Source organism: Mytilus edulis, chromosome 7 (genome assembly GCF_963676685.1).
Source record: "Mytilus edulis chromosome 7, xbMytEdul2.2, whole genome shotgun sequence".
Classification (NCBI taxonomy): domain Eukaryota; kingdom Metazoa; phylum Mollusca; class Bivalvia; order Mytilida; family Mytilidae; genus Mytilus; species Mytilus edulis.
The window spans coordinates 12,242,105-12,263,586 of NC_092350.1; the positions used below are offsets into that span (position 1 = coordinate 12,242,105).

Here is a 21,482-nt window from a genome sequence, read left to right on the forward strand (position 1 = left end):
AGTCAAATGTTTTAAGACTTTTGCAGGATGAAAGGGTCTTAAATTGTCTTTGAATGTTTAAGTATCCGCATCTGAGTAACACCACCTCTAGAATGGGTAGTTTAACAATAACTTGAAAACCAATTTTGATTTACAATAAAGCTGATAATTTAAAAAAAAAATCAGTTCTTCATCTTTGGTTGAAAACCCAAAAGAAAATTGACGAGACTTATGACTATCCAGAATGTCCTCAATGATCAGTGTTGTGGGGGTGTATTTTGAGTTCCAAATTGAATTGTCAATACCTTGTTCATATATAAGGCAGTTCATTTAATGAGACCTGCACACAAAGACTAATTTATTAGGCCTATAGCTGTCAGGACAACACAAATTGCAACATTTTTGTTCTTATAGCAAAGGTTTATATATATCCATTCAACTTTTAATTCGAATTGATATTAACAACTTCACAGCCATAATCCATATCTACGTCTTGTTCAAACTGTATTGAATAGAGAACTGGATCTTCCTACACTGTATTGAAAACTGTAACTATTTGACCTTCAGTTTGAAAGCCTTGAACTGAAGTATACATACATTTTGTTTAATTGTTTAGCTTGTTTTATCTGCGATGCGACATTTGTCGATAGTTAAATCACTATTGGCGTTAGTTAATACATCTCGACCTTCCAAAATAAAGTTTCAAAATAAAACTTTATTTTGGGGTTAATTGGTTTTATAGTTTAACTCTTTATCCGTCATGTTGAAAATTGTTTACGTTACTATCATATGCTTGACCACATTTTTGTGTAAAATGATATCACGGAAATGTTTCACTCATCGAATCCCCTTTCCTCTCTGATATGCATATTCTAGCGATTGTCATTGTAACGTATAAAATAATCATCGATTTTACAATAGCGACGACATGGTGTGTGCCACTAAAATATTGGGAACTTTTACATTTCAGTTTACCTCTGTTTAGCTCTGTTTTTGTTTTGTTTTTTGTTGGGGTTTTGTTTTGTTTTTTGTTGGGTTTTTGTTTTGTTTTTTGTGGGGTTTTTGTTTTGTTTTTTGTTGGGTTTTTGTTTTGTTTTTTTGTTTTGTATTTTTTTTTTTTTTGTGAGTTCGTGTCGCTTTATCTGTTATTATTTATTTAGTATTTTAATTAACTGTTACTTTTTGTTTTGTCCTTCCTCGTTCTGACATGTGCTTTTTATCGATCTGTTGTAGCTTCTTTCTTATTTCAGATACACAAAACTGCAACTAATCTGCAGTGAATTTCTATTATTTTCTTTAACAGATAGTGGATCCAGATGCAGTTATGATACAGAAACACACTATTAAATGAACTACTCGTCATGAATAAAATATTGCTGATACTTACATTGTATATCTTAGAAGGTAACATAATTAAAAATTTATACACAATTTAAAAAAAAATGCTTGCTTTCTTCTCTAACATATGATGGAGCAAATAAGAAATTGAAAATATTTTGACGAATTCGCTTCAAGTCAACTATTCTGATCATCATGAATTTTTGAATAACTTTATTATTTTCAAATATAATGATATTTGTTTTTGAAAAAGACAATAGATAATACATAATGCTAGAATAAAAATAATCATGTGCAACGCTTGACAAAATACAGTAAGCGATTCGTCGAATATCCTTCTCAATACAGGATCAAGTTTTTCAACACATGAATAATTTAATGTTACAATTTTTCTGTGAACATCAATTCTATGAGGAAATATTGTTGGATGGTTGAATAAATAGGCAAACATTATTGAGTTAACGTTGATGAGACTATTAGCACGTCATAAATAATAGTTGTACTAAAGAAGAAAAGTAAAGAAATGTGTAATGGAAGTGCTCACCTTTTCAGAGAGCCTGAGTTAATTTTTGGGGGCTCAAACCTTAGATATTTAAGTTTGGTCATGTTTTTTATATGGTTTTCCTCGACATTCGCTCGTGCAATCTTGCCTTTTTAACATAGAAAATGCATAAAATTAAGATATAATAAGATAGATTCTTGAAATAAGCAACCATACGGCCTCCAACGATGAACAACACATAACGTATGGTCGGATGAAAATGTCAGGGTTTTTCATATATAAGCAACTTAACTATTGTTTAACAATGTTCTAATTTTGTAAATCGATTTGGGAACAAATTAACCTCAAACTACTTATGCAAATACAAATACAAATATACTACACGGTCTTAAGCAATATTTATTATATCCGTTGGCACACCATCACGTTTTCAAAATTGAGCATTGTTAATTTTAGTATCTAAGACATCCTCTGGTTTAACAGAACTTGTAGTAAATGAAATGTTTTAACATTATTTTATTTATATGAGAGTTTCTCCCTGCGTTGAAGACCCGTTTGTGGCCTTCGGCTGTTGTCTGTTCTGTGGTCGTTTTGTCTTCCCTTCGACACATTCCCCATTTCCATTCTCATTTTTATTATTAAGATTTTCGTTTTTAACAAAAAATAGCCTAATGCAATATTTTTTTCCAGATGAATATATTTAATTTTTATAATACCGTTGCAGATGCTGTCTTTTCTGAGATTCCTTGTTTAACATGGGAAATGACTTCAGATAAATTGGATATCATTTGTCGACTAGACAATGTCGTTTTACCTGTTTCAATTTATGATAACTTTGAAAATGAACTAGGAAAATGTGTTTTCAAAGATTTTGCGGCATTTTGTTCATCTATGAATAAACTTGCAAATATAACAGCCAGCTATTCAAAGGGAGAATTCAAGTTATCATTTACAAACGTGACAAGAAGCCTTGTCAAAGGAGAATGGAGTTGTATCCAGGGAACACAAACCTTCAAAACTACAGTTTCTCCATCAGCAGGTTATACTTTCATATCTACTAGTATTGTTTATGATACATAGATTATTATTTTTATGCAAAACTCTTTCACAAATCAACATTAATCCCTTTTAAAATATCAGCTGATTTGTCTTCTATTTCAAAAAAAAAGAGGAAGATACTGAGGGCACAATAAAAACAGTCAAAACCATTGCTAAAATTAAACGTCGAAAGAACAAACAATAAAAATAAAAACACAAATCCTAATGAACATAATGAACTCCAGGGAAAGCGGGATGACCTCTTAAATTCAAAATAGCAAATGGTTTACCTTTAATTAATGTGTGTTCTAATCAGTGAGAATAAAAATACTTTTCGGAATAGATCTCCTTATATATTTTTTCTTCAGCCACTCTTATGTATTGTGTAATAGTTTGGTTCCGTAAGATACGCTAAATTATTTAGTTTATAATATTGAATAGGTAATTACATTAAAACCTTGTTTAAACAAATATTTTTCGTTTTTCTTTGCAAAAGCTATCTCCCAATGTTTTGTCTTGCTATTACTTATTCGATGCCGCTGTAAAACAATTTGACAAAGATACTTTCCCAATTTGTTTGTAACATCATCAGGCAATGATTTTGACCGAAGCGATCTAGAAATTCTATATATTGTATTACCATCTTTTGTGTTAACATAATTTATGAGTGGGTTCAAAAGTAATTTTAAGTCCTAGAGTATGTTAAATCTATGAAAGAATATAAAATCGTATTCTTAACTTAGACTTTGGTTATATCAGCAATACATACCTGTATATGTCATCATTAATCTACATGATATAAAAGTTGACAATTATAGGTCACAATGTGGGCTTTAACAATGAAAAAACCCAATACCATATAGCAAGTTATAAAAAGCCACGAAATGAAAATTTAAACAAGCATACACGGTCTGACTTATGAACAAAGCAATAAATAATGAAAAAAAATATGCAGTATAAAAAAACCGACTTGGTTTCTTAATACTCTTACTAAATGCAAACGTTCTTTTTCGATTGAAGAAGAATGGGGAAAACTACGAGACCTACATAAGCAACAGCAAAACAAATGAAATAAAGTATTATTATAAAAGAGAAATAAAAAGCGGTCTGCTAAGAGAACATGTCTTTGTTAAGTTGAAATGATGTTTTGACCTAGCTTTTATTTATAGAACGGAACGTGAGGCCTTCTGTTTTTTATTATGAGTGTTTGTCAAATGTGACCTTCCCACTGATTTTTACAAATTCCTCGAATTGAATTCCTATATTGTATTGGTACACCACTGTCCATGAAATTAAAATGTAAAACTCCGGGACATGTTTTATTTCAGGAGCTTTAAATCAATGATTGTCGTATGTTGCGTTAAGTCGTATTTGTTGTTTTGTTCATTGGTGTAGTATACATCTCGCCATGAGTGTTCTGATATTTTATCTGACTGAGTCTATATAGCTGACTGCGCGGTATGCGGTTTGCTTGTGTTTGAAGGTAAAGCTGTGACATTTTTTTTTTCAGATATTCGAAAGTTTCTTTTTTGAATATAGTCTTATTTTGGCATTCATTTAACACCTCATTATTTTATCTCAAATTCTGATACCAAGTTACCTCTTAATTATAATAGAGAAAGGACATTCTAGTTCCAAGTATCGTCACCTCACATTCCCTTTTCTGTTACCTGTGATATAAAGCGACCATTTGCATTAACATTTGAAATCAAAATAATACCTTTTTTAAAATAGCATTATAAATTCGCTGTCCCAAAGGTTTGAAATTAAATATAGCAGCTATATGGCAATGTCTAATTGCTAACAATATATCGGTAAAAACTGTATAATTCACAATGACAACCATGATAACAAACACACAGAATATCTCGTGGTAAACTTACCATTTGCTTATTAAATCATAAGAAATCCATTATTATGAAACAAAAATCATACTCAAAACAGTAGCCTGTAGTTCAGTGTTTGTCGTTGGTTCAATATGTTTTTCGGTAATTGTTTTATTAAAAATTAAAACTTTAGTTTCGTTGTTTGATTTTTTTTTTTTCTCATTTTTTATGTCGGTTCCATTCTAATTTTCTTATTTTGATATTTCTAAGTGTTCATTGTTCCAAAGTTGTCATTTGGAGCTTCTTCTGTTTATAAGAAAAGCATGCATCGATTAAAATAGCACAAATTGATAACACATGTGTAGTTTAAATATACTTAAATTTTCAAACAATGCGGAAATCGTGAAAACAGTCACCAATTAATGTACTGAATTTCTTTATTATGAATAGGAATTATCTCGTCAACTGAAGTTGTCTTGACTGAGAATATAGGCAGTGATAGAATCAGCATGAAAACAGTTAATATGTCCTGTTTTTCCTGTCGCGAACCTCATGGAAATCATGTAGAATTTCTAATGAACCAGCATTCGGTAGATAACGTAATATATGACCGTGTCACAGAAAAGTGTTTACACAAAGATGGTGAATGCAGAGCTGACCAGTGTGCATGTTCAAATAGTGGAAATAGGTTTACTTATACATTCGATACAACAGATATAACCGCGGAAACCAAATTCTCGTGTGGCATGAGATTTGTTGATAAATTAATATCAACAAGATTTTTAAAGTTTTCAACTGTTTTTTATGATGGGAAAGGTAAGATAAAAATACCCTCTGAAATTATTACCAAATTAAAAATCTTGTAGGAAATATTGCGACCTTTAAATTCATGATCACTTGCAGTGTTATAATTACCATTGTAATTCAATGTGCATTACACAATATCCAAATGTTATGGTAATTAAACAAATATAATAGGGTTCTGGTTATATGAGACATGTCGTCAATCACACCTATTGTATATTGATTCATTATTTAACTTAAGACGTAAAAATTGCTATATAGTTTTGTGTATACATTTTCAAATTGGAAACGTTATATAAATATTCGATAAAAATAAAACTACAAGTTCTCTTTATGAAAAGATGGTAAACAAACAAAAATATGTCATTGACCCTTAATTCTGTGTCATAACTGATGGCCATTTATATCGATTTATCATATGTTTAGTAGTAAATACAGTAGTTTTGCATATGTGATAAATAGCCTGCTGTTTAATCCATATCGCGCAACTTTGATGCGCACCCTTTATCGCATACCGTTTATCACACCCCTACCCTTTATCGCATACCCTTTATCACACCCCTACCCTTTATCACACCCCTAATTTTTTTTTTTTTTTTTTTTTTTTTACATAAAGTCAGTTTTGGTTTTTTTTTTGCTTAAGAAAAATTTTCTTCAAAATAGGTAAATTTTTTGAATGACGTCATTGTTTGGTATGTGACGTCACGAAACGTCGAGTTTTCATATTGAATATGACGTCACGAACGTCAAGTTTTCATATTTTTTGGCACACTAAATGCAACTATGAAAAATACAAAACACACAAATTAATACAATAATAAACAAAATATTTTTAAAACAACAGCACACAAATTAAAAGGTAACCCAGGTACTTCGGATAAGTAATTGAGCAGTTCTTTTTATAAGGCCTTTGAAACAAGACAAAAGTAGAACTGAAGGTAACCCAGTGCTATGGATCAGAAAACAGTTCATATAATATAATACTATTCTGTTGAAATATATGATAAAGTGTATAATACATGGCAAAATCCGTATCACATGCCGTATCACCCTCGACCAATATCATCCCTCGGGCCTAAAGGCCCTTGGGCTGATATTGATGTCTCGGGATGATACGACATATGATACGGATTTTTCCATGTATTATTCTCTATTTATCATATGTTTAGTAGTAAATACAGTAGTTTTGCATATTTGATAAATAGCCTGCTGTTTAATCCATATCGCGCAACTTTGATGCGCACCCTTTATCGCATACCCTTTATCACACCCCTACCCTTTATCGCATACCCTTTATCACACCCCTACTTTTTTTTTCTTTTTTTTTCTTAAATAAAGTCAGTTTTTGTTTTTTTTTTTGCTTAAGAAAAATTTTCCTCAAAATACTTAGGTCAATTTTTTGAATGACGTCATTGTTTGGTATGTGACGTCACGAACGTCAAGTTTTCATATTGTATGTAACGTCACGAACGTCAAGTTTTCATATTGTATGTGACGTCACGAACGTCAAGTTTTCATATTTTTTGGCACACTAAATGCAACTATAAAAAATACAAAACACACAAAAAAATACAATGATAAACAAAATATTTTTAAAACAACAGCACGCAAATTGTAAGGTAATCCAGGTGCTTCGGATAAGTAATTACTAATTACGCAGTTTTTTTAAGGCCTTTTAAACAAGACAAAAGTAGAACTGAAGGTAACCCAGTGCTATGGATCAGAAAACAGTTCATATAATTTAATACTCTTCTGTTGAAATATATGATAAAGCGTATAATACATGGCAAAATCCGTATCACATGCCGTATCACCCTCGACCAATATCATCCCTCGGGCCTAAAAGCCCTTGGGCTGATATTGATGTCTCGGGATGATACGACATGTGATACGGATTTTGCCATGTATTATTCTCTATATAAAAGATCATCATTGTGCTTTGATGAACATTTGATTCTCGTTGTTTTTCCGATGGTTGTCACCGCTGGCGGCATTAAACCAATCACTTATTCATAATTTACCCACGGTGTGATCAGAATGAAAAGGCTACAAATATGGGTATTCATTTGGACACATGACATTTTAACGATATTTTCTTGCATTGCCATCTAAGCAGGAAGATTTGCTAGCTGTTAAACCAGGTTCAAACATCCATTTTTCTTTAAATGTTCTGTAACCGGTCAAGAATATGGCAGTTGTTTTCAAATAGTTCGTTCTTATATATGTTGCATTTGGTTTTGGTTTTGTTGCAATTCAGTGTTCCTGCTGATTTTCACAGATAGATGATGCATGTCCCTCTGTTTCAGTTTGTAACATGGATTTTTTTCTATTGATCGATTAATGACTTTAGAACAGAGTATACTTCTAATTCTGAAAATATATATTCAAAATCAATAATCTGTATATTTATGAAATAATTGTGGCAATTCTCGTGTGAATGTCAATGGCTACTTCACCATCAACAACGTTTATTTACATTATAATAATTTTTTCTCTCTCTGTCTCTCAATTATCAGTGTCTTTTTTCCCACAGAATTTAAAAGCAATGGATCGGAAACTGTAATAACTAAAGCTCCTGTGATAAATCCTGAAAATGAAACAGGTAGGTCAAAAGAACCTTATCATCTATGAATCAAACAAAGTATTGACTTTTTTTTATAATTATGATTTTATTAGTGTAAAAAGCTAAGTTCAAAAACCTTTAGGAATTTGAAAATAAATACTTGATCAAGTATAAGTTATCAGTAGATCTGCTAAAAACAAACTTATGAAGGCAAGCATTATTTAATTTATTTTTCCAGTTTACAGACAAATATTTCTTTTCTATATTGCTTTACTTTTTCAGATGTCAGTCCTAATACGCCAGTAAAAGAGGATGCCAACATCACCAGTATGTTAACCACTACTTATTTTATTTGCCATTATATTTTTAAAACTTTTTGCATTCGACTTTTTAGTTTGAACAAATCATATCAATAGTATATGCAGTATATGTAGATTGACCTCAGTTTAAGTTGCATGTACAAATCTGTATACAAAGTTTGTCTCTGGGAGTTTATACATAAACCCAGAAAAAAAGATACCTTCAATTCGTATTTGCATATTCCAAAAACCTATCAAAGTCTTTCAAATGCACATGCATACATTAACTAGCATTAAAAAGAAACTCAATACTAATGCCAGCTAATGAGAGTTGCACAAGGCTAGTAATACCAACAGGGGAAAATGTCTATGCGCAGTAGCATCGTCCCAGTAGTTATAAAAAAACACAAAATACCAAGTTCAAAAACTAATAAGTCTTTTTTCGAAACTAAAACATAATCAAATATAACTAGAGGCTTCAGTTGTTATCTGCTCCTTTCGGGTACATTGGAAGGCATGTAGTCGATTTGAACGATAGCTGACCTCTAGATTGATAAATGTGTCTCTTTTTACTTAGAAACAGGACTTAAATGGAGTTTTATAGCCATTGCAGTGGTATTACCTGTCCTCCTTATTTTGACATTTTGCTACTGCATTAAAAGGAAGAGAAAAGGTATGCTTGATACATACTTTCAGTCTTTTTTCTATATATATGTATAATGCAACTCAAATAAGATTTACAACAAAAGAAAGAGGAACTATACTAAACGTTATGTTAAATACTGATATTACAATTGATACATTATCCAAGTAATTGTCCAAATATATAGCAGTAAGATACAAAATCACAGGCTACACAATTAAGTACGGAATATTGAACCTGACAATAGTTCTGCGGGGAATGATTATCGAATCGACTAAACTTAAATGTATTTGTCGGTGGAAAAATTCAATTCGATGTTACAGCTCAAGTCGTGCAAAGTGCTTACATGTACGTATTACGTATCCAGTTAAAAAAAAGCAGCTAGGTCATTGCAATGGGGTAGAGCAAAACAATTATACATTTTGTTTTAGTATCAAATTAATGATGCACCAGTGTAAATTGTTAATAGTTACATATGATATATTGTAGAATTGGTGTTACGAAACTACATTCCCGAGACAGTTGAACTAAATAAACCATTATTAACAGGTATAATACAGTAAACATATTTAGTGTTATATTTCATCAAATGTTTAACCATTCATGTAAAGGCATGAAAATGATGGCAATGTTACAGCTCAAGTCGTGCAAAGTGCTTACATGTACGTATTACGTATCCAGTTAAAAAAAAGCAGCTAGGTCATTACAATGGGGTAGAGCAAAACAATTATACATTTTGTTTTAGTATCAAATTAATGATGCACCAGTGTAAATTGTTAATAGTTACGTATGATATATTGTAGAATTGGTGTTACGAAACTACATTCCCGAGACAGTTGAACTAAAAAACATATTTAGTGTTATATTTCATCAAATGTTTAACCATTCATGTAAAGGCATGAAAATGATGGCAATGTTACAGCTCAAGTCGTGCAAAGTGCTTACATGTACGTATTACGTATCCAGTTAAAAAAAAGCAGCTAGGTCATTACAATGGGGTAGAGCAAAACAATTATACATTTTGTTTTAGTATCAAATTAATGATGCACCAGTGTAAATTGTTAATAGTTACGTATGATATATTGTAGAATTGGTGTTACGAAACTACATTCCCGAGACAGTTGAACTAAAAAAAACATTATTAACAGGTATAATACAGTAAACATATTTAGTGTTATATTTCATCAAATGTTTAACCATTCATGTAAATTCAACACATATAATTCATAGATATTTTCAAATTACGAATTCGATTTTAGTTGTATATTTATTTATTTTATATTCATGTATGTTTTTGGTATCGTACGTAATTTTCAAAACTCCTCTTTTCATCGGGTAGCCATTTCCGAACAGGCGTTTTATTTTTCCTTTCGAACATCAGAAACACATTCACATGTTTCTTTTTGTGATTAAACCTTTTACACCGTTTATGATCTTGTCAGCACAAAATAAATAAAAATACATTTTTATTAACATTATAAAGTGGTTTTCTTGTTCTGATTTTATCAATATTCTATTTTTTATGTAAATAATTTTGATCCACCTTTTGATATTAAATAAGTTTTAAGGGTTTACGTCGCTTACTAATATGCTTACGTTTATACAGTCACATCCTGATGCAGGAACATTGTCAAGAATTTAAGGTAAAAGTAACCAAAGTTAACCAACGCGTTATAAAATACAACACATACAAAACATACAATGTGAATATATTGACATAATAAACTTAAAACGAGATCCCCGGATTAACTACTTGAGTAATGTTGACTTCCTTATGTTGAAAATCTGAAAAATGACTGCCTCAGAACAGTTGTTTAAGATTTGAACAAAAATTGATAATCAATTTCTTCCGCATAAGTTATCTGTACTAGCTATAGGTCAATGCCAAGTGTGTGACGTTTTAAACAATTGCTTTATTAAAACCTTGCAATGTATATTATTGTGATTGGGTCTAGTTTGACGAATTCAATTGCTATTGAGGAGTAGGTTTTTTTATATGAAAGATTGGTTTACTGTTTTTCTTGTCTTTCATTTTCAGTTATAAATGAATGAACTTGGGAGATTGATTCCTTTTAACCGTCATCATTCCTTTACTATCAAAAATATTAAAATTTCTTGAATCAATTTTCAGATAATAAAGAGCCTACGGAACACAAGCAAAGTGTTGGGAAACTGGTATTACTGATTGCAAAAATTGCAAAGAAAGTTATAAAAAGAATAGTTACTTGCACATTACTAACTGATGATCAAACATTTACGTCGTATCTAAACAATGAGAATAATAAGCATGCATTATTTCATGCTTGGCATTATAAGAAAAAATGTTGTCAATGCAAGCCAGACGATAATGGTCAAAAGGAAAGTCTGCTAACAAAACAACAATTTCAAATCATGTATAATAACAGCGGTTCAGTTCCACAAAGCCATGTACACGAAATGGATAGCAAAATCCATTGCTTATACAATATCGCAGTCAATGAAAATGTGTCTCTAGATGCGTTAGATGTCAGTGTGGCTAACTGTTTAATAGTTTGTGGTTGCACTCCCGAAATAAAGCAGGAGTTGTCTGACACAAAATCAATTTTAGACTCGATGAAGATAATCAAAGATAAACGAAATGAAATTTTCGATACGGCAGATGTAAACAATCTATCCGATAATGAATTTATGGATAAATGGCAGAAGATTCGGAGTTCTGTAGTTGATCTGGCCTCAGTGGTAGATACCGACTTCTGTAATGAAATTAAGGGAGAAATAGATGATTTACAACATAAATATTTAAAAGATACAACAGCGTGTTCAGAGAAGTTGGCAGACTTGGCGATGCAGTCTAATCAAGATAAGAGTCTGAAGATAAATGTAAGTTAAAACTGTTATGTAAATGACTCAGTTTTATTTTTAATCCCATTCTTAGTTTTTAAAAAGTAGTTTGATAAATTTAAATGTTGCATTGTGAAAAGCAATGCCTAAACCTATATTTTTCTTAAGATTTGAATGCTATGACATATAATTCAGATACTAAATGAAGTAAGACGTAAAAAAAACAATTACGAGTAAGCGAAATATACAAGAAAAAGGTTGTCGAAATGTATTAAAAAAAACACTATCTCGCATGTCTCAGTATATTTTTTTTTAAATCAATTAAGAATGCGAAAGACCCTATAACCTAGTTAATTATACTGTGACATCATTCATTATATATATATAGTAGTAGTGTTATTTACATTTGGTTTATTCTTGCATCCATTTCCATTTATCTATTTTTTTCTATTAAATTATTAACATTAATTATAAATATTTGATCAATTATACAGATACTAATGTAAACAAGTCAAAATGACTAAAACTTACTTTATGAAAGTCCATCTATTACGATTCTGTCTGGTTTCAAAATTCGTATATCGAACAGCTATGTTGAATTGATTTATATATGACACTAGATTTCTAACATCGATCTCGAGAGATGTCTTCAACTCTTTTCTCATTCGGGCAAATTTTCATACAATTTAAGGATTTTAAATCCTATTAATATGAAACCTTCTTCATGGTACCTGCTATGAAACATTACTTGAAACTGGAATTGATTGGTTGTTGATTGCCAAAAACTGTCCGTATCGCGTCGAAAACATAAGTCTAACTTATAGGTGGATATTTTTTTCTTGAACTGATCTTCATACAATATAACACTTTTGTTCTTGCTTAAAAAATTCTTTGTTTACCAAATTGGCTTCATTTTTGACTGTAGATAATTGAATGTAATTGGCAAATTGATTGAATCAGTTGCATTGCTAGATGACCAACTTTACCGGGTGTTTTTATGACATACAATTTATATTTGCACAGATTGTCGGAAAGACAATTCATTTGTCTGTCATCTTTTATGACTTTACTTACAAATATTCTAAAATTCATTCAAAGAATGCTCATATTTACGTTAACAATATTTTATTGGTCCTAGGAAAAGAGCGAAATATTCGAAATAGATCTAATGCGAGGAATAGACGGCAAATAAAGAAATTAGTTCACGAGTCAACAGCCAAAAAATAAATTTTGCACTTATACGATCTTCATCGTAAAAATATGATTGATATTTCGACGAGATATGCAGTTAAGTCCTTGCTTATCATGTTAATTGTATAAGAAACAAAAGAATAATAAATACATGAACGGGCTTTTAAAGCGTTACACAAAAAGAAAAACATATGTAATGTTATGTTATTTAGATAAACTTGATATATACATGAAAAATGTAAGTAAGTAGTGTTATACTTATATATACAAGGAAATCATATCATGTTGCACTTCAATATGACTGTAAGTTTCTTATATTGTTTCCAAAAATATCCAGTCAAGAGAAAGAAAATTATTTTTTTATCCTTTGCATTTAAAAGAGGATGACTAAAGAAGTTTTATAGTCACATCGCATATCGGTTACCTAATACGCTAAGTCAGTGTGTTAACTCACTACTTTTGTAGATCATACGATTCCATAAGTTTTGAAACTACTGTCGTTTTATTTATACCGATAATTTCGTAAATACTGAAATTGAAACAGATGATTACACATATATAGTTTCTCATTTCACCCTTGTTTAGTAAAATGATTATTTTCATAACCAGCAACTGTATGAAGAAAAGTTTAGGTCCAAGTTAACAGAAGCTAGCAAGATTACCGGTAGTCATCGATACAAAGGTAAATTTTATTGATACTTACAATATTTAACGTTAGAAATCAAAATAAAAGACGTGTCTTTTAATTCAAAAATATGCATTTATAATTGTTAAATAAAATCGACTTAATCATAGAATATAATGCTGAAATAGAATATCAAAGCAAGAACCTTAAAAATAAATAGACGCGATCTGATTGCCAATGATACAACTATCCGACAGAGTTTAAAGGAAGTGGATGAAAGGAATCAAAGGCAGCTATATGCCCTTGAACAAATAAGAAAAACACAAACAGTATAGTCGGCGATGAAAGTCCCTGGCATGGAAATTGTGGAACAATTCAAACGACAAAACTAACGGTATAATATTAAACAAAACAATATACGACAAATGAATATAATAGACGTGAACCAGTTACCACCACTGAACATAACGAAAGTTGTAACCTTTAACATGTTTGTGAAAACTCATCTCTCTATATAACGTGGACAATGACGTAACAGCATAATATATGAAAATCACTGGACTGTAGCGTTTCAAAAGATCGGCTCAATGCACAAAATCAACTAACAAAAATGCAATGAATACAAAGCACCGAAATACGATAAGTCGCAGTTACTGACTAATACAAGTATTCATAATTCATAATTCATGTCCTATCAGAAGACAGTAGCAATCAGTACATATCCAATGGATTTAGTGTAGAGACGTTATAAATAGTCTGAGAAATCTGTTTTACCTTGTGCAATGCCAAAATATAATGTGTCAGTATAGGATGGATAATCAGTTCTCAAAACCGTACTTATTTAGCATCAAATATTCAGTTGAGGTTTGTACCACTAAACACGACATTTGGATATGTTACTACTTAACAACCTTTAAGAATAAGTCTATTTTAAAATTCAATAACTTTACGTTAATGGTATCTAAATTCAAGGGAATCATTAACAACATCACCTTAAAAATAAGAACGCAATGGAAGCAAAACTCTCAAGAATCATTTTGGTAAATGAAAGTTTTCCGTTGTTCGCCCCTTTTCAATTCTACTTATTTTTTTGAAGGTGTTATAAAAATCTATGTTCCTCTTCCCCTTCTTTCCTTTCTCAATATTTTACTTTTGGTTCATTTAATATCAAATTAAAGTCAAATGTCTCAATATGCATTTTTTGGTTTCTTGTGTGTCAATAAGATAAAAATCGTTTTTCGTCTTGCATGCTTTAAAAAGAAATTCCTGCTTGTTGCCGTCTGTTTTCACGTCTTTTAGCACGATTTTTCTTTTCATTAATTTCGGTTAATAATAATAGATATATTTATTTATTTCTATTTTTGAAGAAACGAATATCTTTACAAAGATGGACCAACTTTTAATACGTATTGTGGAATATCCGGATGTAAAGATGGAAGACTATCCAGGTAAGAAATAAATAAATGATTGTTTTTTGAAAGGCGCGTTATCACTTTGAAATTAAAAAAACAGTTATCAAGTCAAATTGTTTTAGAAGTATGAAGTATTCAAGAAAAGCTATTCCCCTTTTTGCCTCGTCTTTAATGCATTCCAATTGATTCGTTACTGTTACTGTTCGTGGTTTATTCTATTAAAACATAATTGTATTTGTTGCATATACAATAAATTTTTAAGGACAACAGTAGATATTTCTACTTTTGAATAGTCTATTTTAAACAGATAAAAACCTTTGTTTACATATTTTGAATATCTCAAGCACACACTCTTAGATAATTTTGATAACGGAATATGATTCATTGCTTCTCATCACATCAAAAAATGAACTGAATTTATCATAATTTTAATTTTTTTTTAATCTATTATTGATTCTTACATATGGTATTATTACAGTCATACTTGATTGTCCTTTACTCTGATCGAGAGGTACTATGTAATGTGATGTCCTTTAGTTTCGATCATTAACTTTTTACGTTTTTTTAATTTTAATTTTAATTTTTTAAAGTTATTCTATTAGTGGATTCCAGTACTTTTACATTTCCTTATTTCTTATTCAAGCAAATCAAAAGGAAGACAATATTTTGTTCTTTTGTGACAAGAGGAAATCTTTATTTGCTGTGGAACATGTAGCTTTAAAAGTTTGTTTCCAAAAGTATATCAGTTAAAAGAAGACTATTATTTATCAATACCAAGAGCAATAATTATTTAGTCATGAAATATTGGTAATGACTTTATCACACAAAGAAATATATTTTATAGTATATCAGTTTATTCAAACTGACCTCTTCTGATAGCATATCAAATAACTTATGAAAGCATATTTCAAATGTGCGTTCTGTTTGAAGGCTAAGAAACATATTTTAAAAATCATTTACTATTTAATAGTATGTGTATTCCATATTTTTAGACTCCTTTTACTATTCTTGTTTCATCTGATTGAATAACTCATTATTTAAACAGATCGAACCACATTGGATGTTCTTCTGCAAGTTCAAGCACCAAGTGATTGGAACGAAGATGAAATAATGGAAATTATACGACAAAAGATAGATCAAATAAACAGTGGAGGAAACATAAAGATCAAAGAAACAACACTTGAAAATTTTATGTTAATAGTTGAAATCAGCATTGCAACATTGACCAAAGAGGAGCTCTTGAAAAACGAAATTGAAGATATCTTCCGAATCATATTTCTGCAGTGTGATATTGATATTACTCAGCCAAACACTTTAGAAGTATCAATTCATACAGATAGTAAGTATCACTTTCGTTTGTGCTATTTTATTTATTTTACCTTATTTATTTGCTTCTATATGTCTGCTAAATTCATGTGTCTTTCGTCTTTTAATACAGTTTAATCCTTTAAAAAAAAATTTCCTAAAAAATGGTTATCGCAATACTTCTGATAATTTTTCACCCGACGGTGATCAAGATATTAAAACACCATATATGGCAGAATGAGATCACTATAACTGAGTATCAGAAGTAATGTAATCATTTTCATTTCATCACTTCAAATTCACTGTATCAATATGTAAAATTCGTTTTGTTTCAATTTATCGTCGATTTTAAAATGTTCATTAATTATTATGAGTGAAAATAAATACAGTTTTTTGTAAGACTAGGATAGGGAATTAATTTAGAAAACATCTTCCTTTTACTTAGTATAATTTATATAAACAGATATATAATGTCATGGTTATTATTTAGCCCAATTGATTGAAGTATTTCACATGGGTCATTTTAGAAGAAATCTATGCCAATATGTCTACAGCTGAACATTTCAAAGGCGCTTATATTTTAAAATAAAACTGTATGACTAATTAAATTTGCGTGACGACTTTTATACATTCGCTAACGTCTGGTAAATAACAAGTTGAGTACTGCACATTTCAACTTAACTTGAAAAATGCATTTGATCATTGTGATCATTGTGGTCCATCTTTTTTTATATGCAAGTGGTCAACAAGCACCTGCACGTTTAAAATACTAGCATGTCTCTCAGTTGGTACTAAATGAGTGTGTTTTCAAGATATATCAGTTAAATAAAGTTGCCGTCACAAATGAGAAAATTATCACATTGTTTTAGATATATTATTCACATCAGTTCATTCAAAGCTTAATGATCACCATCTTGACTCTGCAACATGTATCCAACACATGTTCATAGATAGATTGAAATGTACAAACAGGCAACTGTAAAGTCGGGTTTTCCATCTATTACTATAAATGGCAATAACAAATATATTAGTCTAATTTGTTGAAACTAGCATTAATAGAGTTGTATTGATTTTTTTCCTTTTCCGTACTATGTCAGGACTGCTACAATAACATACTCGAATTGTAAGTCTAGATACACTATTCCGTCTCATTTTAATGTTCTCGTGTATAGCCCCACTAGCATTGTATCCTTGTACATATATATGTGTGTTTTCAACAAAAGGGGTATATAGCTGTCAATTTAATAACCTAATAGGAATCTATCTTTTTTCGTTACTGCTAACATACCTACAAATAATTTCATAGATTGATAGTATAGCTTTGCTTTTAATTTCAGATCCCTCATTAGACGAAAAACCATCTGATTTTGAACTTGATTTTATAAGGAGTTTTTATGTTCAAAAAGGAAAAGATGCTTTCTTTACCAGCTGTGCAGTATGGTCGGACGATCATTACATTCTAATTGATCGGAACAATACACTACTCATTACGTACAATCACAGGACTTGTGATGTTCAATCGGTGAATCTGAGAAACGAACCATTTAGTATGGCTATAATTGATAACAACAATGTAGCCATTTCTTTTCCAGAAAGACAGGAGATTGATATTTATTCTTTAAGCCCCAGCAACGAATTCGCATTTAGAGAGTTTATAAAAGTCGACGGTAAATGCTTTACACTTACGAAGAAAGACGACAAAACCTTGCTAATTTACATCGAAGAAAAGGGAATACATTCTTTTAACATGTCAAAAAAAGAATCTAAATCCCTCGACATAAAAATTCCATCTTTTGTTCCGCATTCTGACGAAATTTGTGCGAATAACAATCGTCTTTATCATACTAGCCGCTCCACTAGCTCTGTATTCTGTTATGATATGAACGGAAGCATGCTGTGGAATTTCGAAGGAGTTTTGAAAAGACCTACGGCATTGACATGCGACAAATTTGGAAATGTGTATGTTACTGATTATACGTCTCACCATCTGCATTTTATCTCTGCTGATGGCCTTTCACACAAAACATTGTTAAGTAGAGAAGACAAACTGTGGCATCCAACCTTTGTTTATTATTGTATGAAAAGAAAGTGTTTGTTAATAGTTAATAGGGACAACGGATACGCTGCATGCTACAGTGTTAATTATAAACAATAGTAAAGTGAATCAAGGCATGGTAAAGTATCTCTCTCAAACTCTGAGCGTTTCCGGCTGACGATGGTAATGTGCTTTGTACTCACGAAATGTACACAGTAAATCAATTTCAATCACATGCGCGTCGATTTTCAATTGAAAAAAATGTTTGGGTTGATCTCAGAAATAACTCGCAAATGTGATATAGAATTGTCTTGGCAAAGAGCTACATAGGACAAAGTTTATTTTTATTATTGATCGGTATCATTTAAGGAAAATATTGTGGTGAATAAATACCAAATTGTCTTATAAGATGGATCGTATATGCACATACAACAGTTAATCTTAGTGTTGTCGGTATTTTTTTTTAATTTACATGTTTAATCTAGCTTTTACTGATTTTTAGATAGCGACCAAAACTGTAAAACTGTAAAAATCATCATTGAAGGACAATAACTCCAAAAAAGTCTGGTCATGCTGGTAATTTTTACTGATTACACTTAACATAGCTCATATGGTGTTTCAGAAAAAATGTAAAAAAAAAATGTTTTTAAATGTATATTACAAGGTCAATAACTCAAAAAAGGGTTGACATTTTATCTTATCGGGTAGTGTTGCTCTGATCATTTTTATAATTAGAACTTAAACCTAGGACTATATTTATTCAAGAAAACACAACTAATGCAAAAGATAATATTTCAGGGGCCATAATTTGCAAGATAATTACATGTTGTCATGTTGATTGTTTTTCTTTATTATTCACACTTAAACCTGGCTCCTATACTTGTAACATGTAGGATAACATACAATAACTGCAAAAATAAGACAAACATCGAAATTTCAGCTTATTACTCTAAAACATGTAGTTAGATTTTCTCCATTTTCAGGATGGATACATTATGCAGATATTTTTTTTATTTTATTTTATCGCCATTAAAATAACATTTTGTTTGATTCCATTATGGATTAGGTCAAAGAGGAGCCAGATCGTGCAATAATATATTTCAAGGTGGAATTTAGAACATTGGTCTAAAAAGGAACAGTATTTTATTTCACTAGTTTTAACAAAACAAGTTGTATAACATTCATGTAGAATAGATGGACATTGTAAATTTCAAACATAAATATATTACAATTATTGTGTCCAATAAATCTCTCATAAATCTTTTTGAGATTGGTGCATTTATTTCAAACCATTTGCAGTGTTATTTTGTCATTCTTTTTGTATATTTATATGTTGTGAGTCTATAATAAATATTGAATCTGAAAATAAGTTCCTCACATTAATAATTCCTACGACAAGCGGTCAACATCGGGATTGGATAGTGCAATAAATAAATGTCATTGATTAAAGTACTCCTCTAGAGATATCTTTCTCTAAGATCAAATAAAAAATACTATTCAAGTTTCTAATAGATGTCTTTACAAAACTGTCCAAATGACAAAATTATGATTTTCTGTCACTATAAATGATTAAACATCCATTTTTTTTTCTTCATTATTTTTTGTTTGTATTTTTTTTTGGGGGGGGGGGGTCATGTTTTATCGAACAAATTAGAGGTCGGTAAATTTAGTTCCGATAACGTCTAACAATAATATTTTGTAATAAAATGTAATTTGCAAAGCTTAACATTCAGAGTTCCACGACCTGCCTAATCAATGGATATCAACATGGATATCAACATGCAACAATTAACACCGCGAACACAGAAACGACATTTAAAGAAAACCTTTCTGGTCATTTTTATAAATTTCCTGTTTACAAAACTTTGATTTTCAAAAAACTAAGAATTTATTTATACCAGGCATAGATTACTATAGCCGTATTTGGCATAACTTTTTGGAATTTTTTATCCTAAATGCTCTTCAACTTTTTACTTGTTTGGCTTTATAAATATTTTGATATGAGCGTCACTGGTGATTTTCAGTGCTGTACAACTTTGTACTTTTTTTCGCTTTCGATCTTTTATATCTGGGCGTCACTGGTGGGTCTTGTGTGGACGAGGCGCGTTTTTGGCGTATTAAATTTTAAAACTGATGCTTTTTGTTAGTCATTAATCATGTGTTTCTTTGTCTAATACGTTTTCCTATTTATTTGTATTGTAGTCCTGTAATATTATGTTGTCATTTCTATGTTATATTGAACATTGCCATTAAAGTGCGAGGTTTGGCATGCCACAAAACCAGGTTCAACCCACCATTTTTTCCTTTAAAAATGTCCTGTACCAAGTCAGGAATATGGCCATTGTTTTATTATAGTTCGTTTCTGTGTGTGTTACAATTTAACGTTGCGTCGTTTGTTTTCTCTTATTTTTGAGTTTAAATTGACATTGCGATAAGACGTGTCACGGTACTTGTCTATCCCAAATTCATGTATTTGGTTTTGATGTTATATTTGTTATTCTCGTGGGATTTTGTCTGATGTTTGGTCCGTTTCTGTGTGTGTTAGTTACATTGTAGTGTTGTGTCGTTGTTCTCCTCTTATATTTATGCGTTTACGTCAGTTTTAGTTTGTTACCCCGATTTTGTTTTTTGTCCATGGATTTATCAGTTTGAACAGCGGTATACTACTGTTGCCTTTATTTATGTAGACGAAACGCGCGTCTGGTGAAATAAATTATAAACCTGGTACCTTTGATAACTATTTGATGCTTCAAATTTTGTATTTGACGAAATCTAAGGGAGGAAGGCATTTTCACGTGCAGACTTTGATATGAACATGTTTGACAATTGAATTGTTTTAAGTCTGATATAAATAAATAATCAGCAAATAACTCGTTATATAAAATGGTTCCGTCTGAAGTCCAAAAAAAAATTCCTTGTTAAGATTATTTGCTTAGTCTGTTGATTACAAAAACGAAAATGTATTGTCGACACAAAACTTACATTTTGTAGCAGACGATTTTATCAATATAGCTAGACGAATATACCATTTTCATAAAAAAAACAAAATTATAAAGGGTTCTGTGGAATCCTGTGTTTCGCCTGCAATTTCTGCTCTCAGTG

At 30.7% G+C, this 21,482-nt stretch overlaps 1 protein-coding gene across 6 annotated transcripts in view; it reads left to right on the forward strand.

The window, feature by feature from the left end:
• The window catches only part of LOC139529999 (uncharacterized), a 20,722-nt gene extending 976 nt beyond the window's left edge, over nt 1-19,746 (forward strand). The window contains exons 2-14 of one of the 6 annotated variants that reach the window (XM_071326006.1): nt 1,283-1,383; nt 2,544-2,858; nt 5,134-5,499; nt 8,021-8,089; nt 8,333-8,377; nt 8,927-9,022; nt 9,482-9,541; nt 10,081-10,140; nt 11,124-11,851; nt 13,613-13,685; nt 14,996-15,076; nt 16,086-16,379; nt 17,683-19,746. In XM_071326006.1, coding sequence (XP_071182107.1) covers nt 1,341-1,383; nt 2,544-2,858; nt 5,134-5,499; nt 8,021-8,089; nt 8,333-8,377; nt 8,927-9,022; nt 9,482-9,541; nt 10,081-10,140; nt 11,124-11,851; nt 13,613-13,685; nt 14,996-15,076; nt 16,086-16,379; nt 17,683-18,500 — 3,048 coding nt within the window. In that variant the 5' untranslated portion in view covers nt 1,283-1,340 and the 3' untranslated portion in view covers nt 18,501-19,746. Of the gene's footprint in view, nt 1-1,229; nt 1,384-2,543; nt 2,859-5,133; nt 5,500-8,020; nt 8,090-8,332; nt 8,378-8,926; nt 9,023-9,481; nt 9,542-10,080; nt 10,141-11,123; nt 11,852-13,612; nt 13,686-14,995; nt 15,077-16,085; nt 16,380-17,682 lie in introns of all 6 variants that reach the window. The other 5 variants (XM_071326009.1, XM_071326007.1, XM_071326010.1 and 2 more) reach the window with 5 other exon arrangements.
• Nucleotides 19,747-21,482: the final 1,736 nt, after the last annotated feature.